Source organism: Triturus cristatus, chromosome 4_1 (assembly GCF_964204655.1).
Source record: "Triturus cristatus chromosome 4_1, aTriCri1.1, whole genome shotgun sequence".
NCBI lineage: Eukaryota > Metazoa > Chordata > Amphibia > Caudata > Salamandridae > Triturus > Triturus cristatus.
The window spans coordinates 1,200,343,294-1,200,356,059 of NC_140585.1; the positions used below are offsets into that span (position 1 = coordinate 1,200,343,294).

Here is a 12,766-nt window from a genome sequence, read left to right on the forward strand (position 1 = left end):
AAAAAATAAAGGAGGAATGTAGTGTTAGAGAGAATTGTAGTGATAGTAGGTGATGGGCTACACCATGCAACAAAAGCCTTCTAGGGAGATGGTATGATGCTTATGTCACTATTTTCTTTCCCAATAGGTGCTAGCTCTAGTCTTTGTCCGCAAAGTGATGGATTTCTGCTTTTCCAATCGTGAGTTGAGCTGGCTGGATGACATCATGCCTGAGAGCAAGAGGAAAAGGCTGGAGGATGCCAAGAACAAAGCCAAGGAAGATGAGGTAACACCCCAGACACCCCTAAACAAATAACTTCCTGCACTAACCACCCATGAATTGTGAAATGTCACTGCAGCGTCAGATGGAGACACTGCTCTATACTCTTATCCTCTCACCATATTTTTTGTGCTTTTTGAAGGGTCTTCTAACTTTTTCTAACTTCGGTGAGTTAATTCTGCAGGCTGGGCTGCCCTGGGTGGTTTCACGTTTCGGAGTCTATTTTGAGATCTTGCAGATACTCTGCACCTTTGCAATTTCAAAATTACATAATTGGTGTAAGCTGCCAATTGTGCTGCTCTAAAATAATGTGAGAGGGTGTGAATAAGTGAAGAGGGAGTAGCACCTGACTTTGGAAAGCCATTAGTGACCATGTGACAGGAACTTAAATCCAGGAATATGAGTTTAGAAATTAAACTGGCGTTCTACTCATTCCATACAAGCAAACCAAAGGCCAAGCCTGACGTGAACACATTTGAAATACAGCAGATATACTTTATTTTGAGAAAAACACCAGATGGTCACGAGATAGTCACACAGCTATTACTTCAGTAAGTAGTCAAATGGGACAAATTTCTGAATATAATTTGATTTGCAGTGTGCCCCTGAACACACTACAATAATTACCCATAACTGATATCTAGCCTTTCCCAAGCCTATTTTATAAAACTTTTTATTGTAGATGTGTCCATCTGAGCATGATGAGAGTGGTAGTGTTGCCCAGTGGTTTGAGACCATGTTTGCCTCACACTGCTGAGCTGTCACAGTGCACAGGCTGTGTTGCCCCACATGTGGACTCTGATCCTAAGGTAAAGATCCATATGTTTGACTTCTGAATCAATGGAGGATATTGATAAGCAGATCCCGGTAGTAAAGCAGCTTTGCATGAACTTCACTCGTCTCTGGTTGCTCTAATTTTGCCAACTCCCAGAGTCAGTCTGTATCATCTTTTGTGGAAAAGAAGCTGTTCATGAATTCATTTTATACATTTGCACCCCTTGCTCATCCTTTTATCACAAATACACACAAAACAGTGATGTAATTTCACCTAAATACTAGAAGTAGTGGATGTGAAATCACAACTTTTTGACACCCGTAAGATGTCTCAGGAAATGCCAACATTTGATCTTTAACCTCAAAGACAATGCACTGGTGACTGTTTTTTAAGTCACCCTATTGACAACTTGTAAATTAATTCTATTGAGAAACAATGATTGTGGCAGGCAGCATGATCCATCAACTGAAACTACCAAAAACTGAAGGCATATATAGATCAAAAAGATCAGAGGTATAGCGATTAAATTACAACAGTCCACATGGACTACATATAGCGTAGTTCATGCATTTTCTCTCCCTAGCTATGCCTGAATAATACCCTTAAAAAAGCAGCGGTGACTGGTAAAATTTGAAACTGATAGGGCTTAAATTGACCGAAATTGCAGGATACGAGCAAGTGTGACAAACAGTCCCAATTTTCATTAGAAGCTTTGTGAGACCTGTCATCCTTAGGGTGGTCTCCACCCAAATATTTTGCCCGCTTGCCTTGCATACTGCTGAATTCCTCTTGTTTGCCTTAGGACTCTGAGTGCTTTACAACTGCCAATCAGTGCTAAAATGCATGTGCTTCTGTAATGAAAGGTCTCAGATCTCCCCTGGACCAAGGTATGTACCGTCACTTTCCCAGGGAGTGAATATCAGTTCCAAACTTATGGAATATAACATATACACAGCACTTCCTAAGGTGGGCAAACTTTCAACACTCCCCCCAAAGGCAAGGCAAGAAAACAATATCACATGAGTCTCCTCTAGACCAAGGTAACACACACAACACTTCTCTAGAGCGAGATATACTTTGCACATCACTTGCCAGGAGTAGAACGACTTCCTATAACACAATTACCTGCTAGAAGGGAATTCCCCCATCCTTCTACAACAGAATACTTGGCCAAGAAGAGTCCACACCTCCTGCTGCAAGGAAAAGACGAATTGGTATATCTGGGATATATTTATTAGTAAATAGCACCACACGGTAAGCCAAATGCACCTATCATAGCAGACTCTAACATATCAATAGTATGATTGAAACACAATCAAGGCAAACATATATGTAGAAATATATATATGTATATAAATGTATGGAACCTGAAAATAAAATTATAGTAAGCAAGAACAGTAGGAAAACTAGAAATTAGTGGAACACCTCACCAACTGTCTGTCCATCCCGTTTCCACTTCGCCAAAGGGGAGTCCGGTTCTTCGGCCGAAACAGGAGACAATAGTGACACTATACGCCCCACCGTCACAGCTGCACGTCTGCCCTGTGATGAACTTCCACCGAACAGAACCCAGACACCTCCTTTAGTACAAGTAGAGACGTAAGACGAAGCTCCTGGTGAGCCTCGCCCCCTTTTCCCATCAGAGTCCGTACCACTCCGCACCAAGGTCACAGCTTCAGCTGGCCAGGCGTCTGTTATGGCTTCAGAGCAGAGAGAGCACATTCCTCTGACTAGAGCCAGTTCTTTCTGGTCAGTAAAGTGCGAAAAACAAGTGAAAAGGAAAACATGCCCTTCTCACCTAGTGAAGCTCAGAAAATGGCGACAGCTCAGAAAATTGAGTCACTCAAGCATAAGCCTCTATTCACGCAAAAGAGCAAAATTAGTATGCAAGATGACATAAGATCAGGCCAAAGCCAATAGCAAGCACTGCCGTTAAGCAAGATAAAGTCAGAATCTGAAAGGGACATAATCAAGCCCTACTTCGTAGCTTATTCTTACTAGGCAGGGCTACACATCACTATATTATGTTATAATATGCTAAATAAGACTGAGATGGTGATGGGCGACGGTCATTATCAGGCTATTTATCCACATAAATGGCACATTCATTACAGCTTCTCTCCTAAAATAAGGTTTGATTGAGTTAGCCACAATTGGCATATTTAATTTATGTATTAGTCCCTAGTATAGTGCACAGGGCTTGCAAATGAAATGCCACTCGTAAATCTACAGCGCTGATTGTGCCACCCATACAAGTAGCACTTTAAACATGTCGCAGGCCTGCCACTGCAAAACCTGTGTGTGCAGTTTACACTGCCATGTCAACTTGCCATTTAAAACCCCTTGCCAAGCCTTAAACCTTGCTTTTATTATATACGTCACCCCTATCTAGTCCTTCGGTAGCCCATAGAGCAGGGTGCTGTGTAATCAAAAGTTAGGATATGTACTTTTCGGTTTTGAATGTCTGGCAGTGAAAAAACCCCAAAATTCTTTTTTTTACTGCTGTGAGGCCTACCCCTCTCATAGGGTTAACATTGGGAATTTCTTGATACACTTATAATCTGTAGTTCCTGATTGAGAAGGAGTATATCTGGCATGTTTCATATCACTGGCATGGTGATGTGTTTTCCTTTTTACTTGTAAAGTTTAATTTATTATTACCCTTTTAAAAATGCCACTTTTAGAAAGATAACTTTTTTTCTGCTCTGATCTCTGCGTGTGCTGCCTGTCTACAATACATGTCTGGGGTGGGTAATAGCTAGACTTTGTGCTTTCCCTCTAGACAGCCACTTAGACTAAGACTAAGACTCTTACTTAGGTTTCGGGCAAATAGGACGCCAACCCAGCGAACTACTGTATTGATTGCTCTCTTGTTTTATTTTTGCTACTTTGTTTAAAAAAAACGGGGGAAAACTTAAAAAAAAAAACGAATCTCTTTTTAATCTTTTTAAATGTCTGTTGGGCATTCTCAGGGGGTTTAATCCGCGCTGCGTGTAGGCAGCTTGATTTCACTAGGGCAGCCTTTTTTTGTTGTGGGGATGTTTGCGCTGCTTCACTGGTGATTTTTGCTTCCGCCTGGCTTTTGGGACCTCTGCCTGGGCCGGAAGTTGGTAGGGTGTCCTTCCCGCCTCAATGGTACACCGGGGGGATTTAAACGTCATCGCACAGCGGCCACGGAGCGGACACGTGCAGCAGGCGCGCCGACGGCACGCCGAAGGCACGCCCTTCTGCGCCCGTCCACGCCTGGCCCGTGCCTAGGGCCAGGGATGCTGCCGGGGTAAATCCCACCTGTGTCTCTGCCTCTAGGATTGTGTATAACAGGCAACAGTTACGAGCGTTGAATGACTATGGAAGGTGCGATACACTTTTTGATATAAATACACAGGATTGTATCAATCATTTTATTTGTCAAGTTTGCGGTTGCACTTACAATAGTCCAAATTGTTCCCAGGTCTCAGCTAACTTTAAACAAACGCTCACTGGGGAAACCGACACTGTGCCTATACTAGGATGTCTGATTAATGCACGCTCCCTGTGTAAACATGCATCTGAATTTGCCCTATTTATTGAGGTGCATGGTATTGATGTAGCATTCATTACAGAGACTTGGGGAGACGTCTCATCTGACCCAGATTTAGCAATGTCAGTTCCTCCTGGTTTTCACCTCCCAACATAATGAGCACCATTTGGAGTCCTTACTTTTCAAATTGTTGATTGATAGTTATCGTACGTTCAATGGCCTGTTGTGTTATCGTCCTCCAGGCACACGGGCTAGTTTTTTAACGGACATTGGTCTGTCTTTAAATACCCTGGCTCAATCACGAGACTTCACTCTTTTGGGTGATTTTAATGTCCACTTGGAGGACCCCCTAGACTGCGATGCAGTAAAGTTTTTAGACATTGCCAACAGTATGGGGCTCACCCAGCGGGTATCCAGGGAAACACATTTGGCCGGGCATCTGCTGGATGGTATTTTTTCAAATAATGATCTTTTGGATTGTTTTCCACCTTTGCCAATTGTCTGTTCGGACCATAAAGCTGTCATGTTTTCCTTCCCAGTTCAAAAGTCTCATTCAAAAATAGAATAAACAGACAGCGGAGATTGGTCCGCCCTTGGAATGAACTAAATGTGGATCTGTTTCAAAATGTTTTGGCTAAAAATATCCCACCACCTCAAGACGACCCTAATAAAGCCGTAGCAGCATTTGAGGAAGGGTTAAGAAAGTCAATCGATCATAGCCTGCCGGCTAAGTGTATCTCGAGCCATAGTTCTAGGCTCTCTGAACCATGGTACACTGAGCAGCTCAGGATCCAAAAACAAAAATGTCTTCGTCTGGAAAGGAGGTGGAGATTATCTTTCAGTATGGAAAATAAAACTGACTATAAAGCAGCGTTACTGGAGTATAAAGATCTTATTAGCAAAGACAAAACGAGGTTTTATACTACGGTGATAATGACAGCTAAAAATTCGTATAAAGAGCTTTTCTCAACAGTTAAAAGATTAACCAAATGTGTTGTGGCCACTGAGTCTCCAAAAACTCAGTTATTTTGCGATAGAGTGGCCATTCACTTTCAACAGAAAGTTAAGGAGGTCTATGATAGCCTTGCTGAAGCGACAACGCATGAACTAATGACATTGTCAGCAGACTCACCTAAAACTAAGACTGCCTACACTGAGTCAGGTTTTTGTGCGGTGGGCGGTTATAGCAAAAATACCTCTGAGTTATCTATGTCTGGTCCTTTGTCATTGGAAGCAACAATAAAATTGATAGAATCGATTAAATCAGGTTGTCTTCTGGACCCTTGCCCACTGAAAATCTTTCATCTTTTGCCAGAGACTTTCGCATCTTATTTGATGCCTATTTTGAATAAAATGTTTTCATCTGGCATTTTCCCCACTTGCTGGAAGCTGGCCTCTGTGCTCCCTCCTCTAAAAAAATCAAATGTAGCCGTTACCGTTCCGAAAAACTATCGTCCAATTTCTAGGCTGCCACTACCGGCTAAAATAGCGGAGAAAGTAATGAATAACAGCCTATCAGAATATATTGATAAGAACAATTTCCTTGACGACACTCAATTTGGATTTCGGAAACATCATAGCACAGAGTCGGCCCTAATCACAGCTTCGGAAATGATCAGGCAAACTGTTGACCGGGGGGGCAATGCAGCACTTGTGCTGCTAGACCTCTCGGCGGCTTTTGACATTGTAAACCATCAGAAACTCTTGGAAGTTTTGAGGGGGATCGGCGTCAAAGGGAAGGCTCTTATGCTATTTAAGTCATTTCTGTCTGATAGAGAGCAGTTTGTGGCCTTAGATAATTTTAGGTCACCAAATTTTACACTACCCTGCGGGGTTCCGCAGGGATCATCTTTGAGCCCCACACTTTTTAATGTTTATGTTGCACCCCTGGCGAAACTTATTAGATCTCTGGGGTTCTCTGCTGTCTCCCTTGCGGATGACACGCAAATCATTGTTTCAGTGTCCGGAGCTCCCACCGACACTGTGAAGCGTTTCCATTCTTGCCTATGTCAGGTAGGGAAATGGATGGCTTCTAACTATCTAAAGCTGAACTCTAGTAAGACGGAGGTTCTACTGTTCGGGCTCATGCTAATTTTTGGTCACCAGATCTCTGGCCCCTAGAGCTGGGTCCACTTCCTAAACCAGTGACCAAGGTTAAGAATTTGGGAGTCATTTTTGACACTAAACTGTCTTTTGAGCATCATGTTAATCAGGTTACTTCTTCTTCCTTTCATACATTACGAATTCTGCGAAAAGTTCTCCCTTTCATTTCTGCCGAGCTTCGTGAGTTGGCGGTCTCAGCACTTGTTCTTTCAAGAGCCAATTATTGCAATGGGCTCTTTATTAATCTTCGTATAAAATGTCTGGCCAAACTTCAGGTTGTTCAAAATGCCGCGGCCAGGCTTTTATTGAAGTATAAATCAGTTTCTTCGGCATTGAAAGACCTCCATTGGTTGCCAATAAAGAAACGTATAGAGTTTAAGGCCCTCTGTATTGTTTTTAAATCCATTCATGATATAGGACCAGGTTTCCTAAAACAGAATCTGATACGCTATATCCCAGCACGAAATCTTCGCTCCTCCTTGTTCAATGATCTGGTTGTCCCCAAGGTAAAAAGATGCTCTTGGGGAGGGAGAAGTTTTCTGGTAGGTGCTGCTAGGCTGTGGAATTCACTTCTGTCTTATTTAAAGCATGAGAACAATCTGTTGGTGTTCAGGAAGGCATTAAAGACCTGGCTGCATAATCATTGAGATCTGTGTATTTCCTAGCCAAAAGAGTAAGCGCCTTGACACCCTCGGGTGATTGTTTCGCGCTTTATAAATTGCCTTTTCATTTTTCATTTCATTTCATACACAAAAGCAGCTTAGGTGTGACAGAGTGGCCACCATCATCCTAATGGATCACCCTGGGTAGGATGGGAGGGAGTAGGCTGTGTCCTGTCCCCACAGAAAGGGCAGCATACCCTCCTGGAGTGAGCCTGGAGCCAGAGTTGGAAGGGAGGACCACTGTGCGCTTCAGAGCCCATCTTTGAAGTCACCCCCACTTCAAAGGCATTAACTGGGTACATGTACTGGGTCTCTGAGCCACCAATTCAGTACACTACTGGAACTGTGAAAAACTCTGCCAGATGGAAGGACTGCTGTGCTGCTACAAGGACTGCCACTCTGCTGGACTGTTGCCCTGGAACAACTGCTGTGCTGCCCTGCTGCCTGCTACCAGCTGACCTGCTGAGGAAGAACTGGAATCATCTCACTTGAACCCAGAGTGACTCCAAGGACATGCTGACTTGTCCCCTGTTCTTAGTCTCAGGGACATCAAAGACTTTTCACCAACCTGCAACAGCACCTGTACTTTGCTTGCTGCAAGTCGTTCCCTGCCAAGTGATGGCAATCCAGCCCTGGGCCCTTTGAAGTGGGTGTAAAGTGCTGCAACTTTTAGAATCCACCATTGACAACATTGCACCGATCGAAACAGGCTTATCTCCCTCGATACTGACGCATCACTGCTGCTGTACGGATCGCAGACCTCGCATCGCCGACTTTACACGGCTAAACACTGATGCGTCACCTTCAATCCAGAGGTTCAATGAAGACGCATCACTTTGTTGCTTCTCAACTCCATCGATGGCGCATCTAAGGTACTTTGCAGCGGACCAAGGTTGGTCCTTGTATCCGGCCCACACTCCATTGTGGTAAGCATGAACTTTTGTATGTGCTCCAGTCTAGCACGACCAGATATCCCTGTTTGGCGCTTTAAACTTTTAATCTTTACATTTTTATTTATTCTTTATAAATTCTTAACTCCTGTTATACTCATTGGATTTTTGTCGTTTTGGTCGTGTTTTGCTCATAAAAATATAAGCTGTAGAGTCTTTTTATGGTGTTAAGCCTACGCGTTCTGTGCCAAGCTACAGAGGCTGAGCACAGGTTAATTTACGGTGTATATCTGACTGACCCTGACTAGGGTTGGGGTTCCTGCGGGACAGGGTGCATGCCTACACCAACCAGAAACTGAGTTTCTAACAGGCTTCTGTGAAGTTCCTTCTCAAGTACGTTTTAAAAAAAAAGGTCAAATTCTACTTTTTACAGGACAATTTTTAGATACATTTGCAAAAAAAGCCACAGATTTTAGACTGCTCTATGCGCACTCATGAAAATATTCCATGGAGGACCTCTAACGTGCTTAATTTACAAAAAAAAAAAAAAAAATAAGTGCAGATGCCCAAGACTTTTCTAAGGATGCCACCTCAAAATGTTCCACCTCCAAACATCATGCGACTATTAGCAAAGCAATGATTTGATTTGGTATGCTAATAGACCAACTGGAATGAACTAAAACTACAATAACCAGAATGTCTATGATGTTAAAGGAACCCTTAGTAATGGGTTAGCCATTTCACAATGACATCATCTGGCAACTGTTTGTTAATGACATTAATGAGATGAAAGGTGGAGTAGGCTCCACCGGGATTTTATCTGTAACTGAAAAATTATGAACAGCTCTACTTTAAACAACTGGAGCTAAAACTTCTAAGCTACACATCTGGCAGTATTATTTTCAAGCATTTGAGCTAAAAACATTGTTTTGTGTGAAATCTGCAAGTTTTATGACAATTGCAGTAAACCTACAATTATGATGCCTGTCATTAAGATGATGACATTTATATTTCACTTAAACACAGTTTCCATATTTCACTTCAGTGTAGTTCCAGCACTATACTGCCTTTTGGCTATTTTCATGCTATAAAAATACTACATGCATTTAAGGTTGGCAGGATGTAATAGTGACTACAGCGCAAAACCACAACAGACATGAAATTCACAAGATAAAGTACTACGTTAAGTATAAAGGACTTACCTACTGTATGCATTTAAGATTACCTCCATCCTTGGGCCAGGAGCCTATTTGTAACGACCCCCTGGGCCTAGCCTAGCCAAGCCCGCAAGGGTGTAAAAGTCTTTATTTACTGTGGATATCTCCGTAGCCTGCATCAGCCCCAGGCATTTCCACTTTTGCATAATGCAGAAACAGTCTTCCCACTGTTATGCATTATTTTTCCATTTTTCCTTCTAGTGAGCACAAACATTGTTAGTGTGCAAAACAGTAAAAATCCGGTGCGCATGCGCCCCAGCGGTACATGCTCATTGTTTGTATTTTACCTTGTTCTTAAAGTAGTCTCAGTAATTTTCTAGAGACCGTAACCATCTCCTGCGACTCTTGGCACACCTACAGCTAAACCTTCGTCAGACTAGAGTCGAAGACGTGCAAAAAAGTGAAAAAAAACAAAGCAACAAGCCTTCTCCAACTGTGCACCCAGGATGTGGAACAAAATCCTCATAACCATTAGGCCTGACCCAACCCTACTTGGAATCTGTGCAGCTCTCCGTGCGTTTTGGCTAGATTCATGTTATATAAATACAATGTCTGTATGTACAGTGATCGCACACATTTACGGAAATAGGGTGATGTGAAAAAAAAATACACCCTCTCAAAAGGCTATGGTTTCAATCGGACCTTATTCTAATCTTCGACAATTTCTAACAGTTGATGTCGATTTTTAATCTATATTATCCCAGCCCCTTCAAGCCTCAGGATAACATGACCATCGTGGGAGGCTGGCAAGACCAGTTCGATGGGGCTGCCACGTGTTTGTTGTGCTCTGGAATGCCAGAGACTCATTAGTTCAATTGAGATGGACATGACTGAGCTAGGGATGCCTTCTCGTCACCACCGGCTATAGATTATTCTGGTCATAAATGACTGCGATATGAAGAGACGTCGGCATCCTGTCTGGGACTGGGAAGAGCTGTTTACATATCTGGCTCGTTTCCACTTCCGAATCTGTTTTTTTAGGTATTTTAACTTAAAATAGATTCCTGAAGTTGCTAGCATTCTGATGACATGCATCATTTTCTGTTTTCTTCCATCCCCTCTTTTTGGGCTCTCACTCAGCAATAGTCAAGAGCCGATCCGATGCCCTTTTCACCTTTTGTCAGTCACATGTATCTTTTACACTCAAAGGAACTTTAATGAACGCTTTTCACTGTCACTGGTTGAATAAAATGAGTTCCTTGTCTTTTCTTTTAAAAGACGATTTGTACCACAGACGCGGGATGGCTCACTAAACCATTGTAATAAAACAAAATGTAGTGCATTTTATCAGCTGTGTAACAGCACCCTGAATGTTACAGTTGGCTGATGACTGGAAGGGAAAGTTGATGACGGTGGATTGCCATGGTTGTTCTGAGTGCAGGCGGAACACTGTGAGCAGGCTGTGAGCGGAGTGTGGGGTGAGTGGTAGCTGTCAGCTTTGGGCCTGGACGGAGTAGTGTAAAAAGAAACTGCGGAGTTTTGCAAGTGGCAGAGTACAGCGCAAACTGCCGTTAGCGCTGATTTTCCTGCCGCTCAAGTAAAATTTCTACCCGAGAGGCAGCTCGTGCTCACAAACTTACTGTTGGCGAGTGCGAGCGGGGAAACAAACTCCGCTGCACTACACGGAGTGGAGTTTTCTGCACTCTGCGAGCTCCACGGAGTGCAGAAAACTACACGAACGGGGCGGAGTTCACCACCCAGGCCTTGTCAGTGTTGTGTATTGTCAACATTGTGTTTCTCAGGTTTGGAGTCAAAAGTTGGTGTTAGAGTGCGGAAGTTGGTCAGTCTGGAGGCTGATGCGGCTTGCGCTTCCCAAGTTTTACCCGCATTCCTCGCATCCCCCTCACGTTCGTGTGAACCTGGTGGCTAAGAGAGGCTTGCACAGCGCTTGTCTTTCAATGTAGTCTTCCAAAATAGAGCAGGGATACGGGAGACAGACAAGCCTGCTCTAAATGCCCACAAAACTACAGCAACTGGGCCTGGCCAGCATTTGCGCAAGCAGCAGCGTACAATAGGTCGCACCTTTCATGCTGTTTGTCCCGTGCTGGAAAATCCACGCGAATGGTACCATGTGCAGCGCAAGAGAGCGCTGCTTCTTTCTGCAGCTCGAGTAGATGTTCTACTCGAGCGGCAGCTTCCTTCGCGTGAACGGAAGGTTTCTCAACGCAAGCAGTGGTGGCCATCCGCGACTGCCCACGTTGAGAAATCTCGTCGTGAGGTGGTCTGGAGTAAGATTTTCCTTGCTCGTGCTTGGCAACTTAACATTGGCGAGCGTGAGCTAAGAAAAAATTCCGCTCCACTATGTGGAGCAGAGTTCTTAGGAACTCCGTGCACTGCGCATAAAGGGAAAAACTCCCCGAGCGAAGCGGAATTTCACTCCCAGTCTTTACAGCAACAAGAGCGAAGAGACTGAGGTGGGGTCAGAGAAATGCCTGGAAAGAAACAAAAAAAGATTGACGTCATAATCATTTAACGGCAATGTTATAACTTATCCAAGTAAGCTGTCCCCGAGAGTTCAGACTTCCCGCTTTAAGCAATATCTAGGCGTTTGAAAGGTTGGCCTATCTGTGACCACGTGTGAAGCTTTTCAGATTACTTCAATTGTAACAACAATTATTCAGTGAATACGGTCTGTTGTTCTGGGCCCTAAGTCCACATATTAGATAAAGAAGGACACAGACACTAGGAAGTGGGGTAAAGAACTGGCCCGGGCACGTGCGCTCAGGCCCTTTTATTGACAGGCTCACCTGACTAGTAATGCCTGTGTGGATGGGTACGGGGATGGTGTAAGGCGAGAGCCCTCGGGCAGTGGCTGGAAATAGCTACGTGTCTAGCATGATACTACATTCCTCCAAAAATCCAACAAAAAACAAGAGTCCAACCTGTGAGCAATACAATAAAACAATAGGACACCATTGAGTCTCTCAGCCTCTAGAGGCAGTCCACAGGACACCACTGGACAAGTGGACAGGTGCAGCTGGCAGCAACCGGACATCACTGCTCACATTAATGATTTAACTGGACGATTCTGAACACGAACAAGGTTGTAGATGTATTCCGGATCCTTCAATAGCATGTCAGTTGGATTAAAGTCCATGCATACCATGTTGGTAGGTTCTGCCTGCTCTTGCTGTGTTGGGGGTGGTGTAGAAAGTTCAAACTGGGGTGCAGCAGGAGCATTGGTGAAGTCAGCTGCAGAGATTTCTCTTGGGATGTACTGACTCCATGAAGGACACCCTTGTAAGGACTGGGATGGCATAGACAATTTTTTAACTTCTTCCATTGAGGCACGGGTGCCTCCCGGTACCTGTCGGTGGAACAGTTTCAGGCGCAGCTCTCG

The 12,766-nt window shown here is 43.8% G+C and overlaps 1 protein-coding gene across 2 annotated transcripts in view; it reads left to right on the forward strand.

Annotated features, from left to right (window-relative positions):
- SLC4A8 (solute carrier family 4 member 8) overlaps window positions 1-12,766 on the forward strand; it is a 544,868-nt gene that overhangs the window by 497,956 nt on the left and 34,146 nt on the right. For both annotated transcript variants that reach the window (XM_085654497.1, XM_085654496.1), the window contains exon 22: window positions 128-265. In XM_085654497.1, the coding sequence (XP_085510623.1) occupies window positions 128-265 (138 nt within the window). The remainder of the gene's footprint in view (window positions 1-127; window positions 266-12,766) is intronic.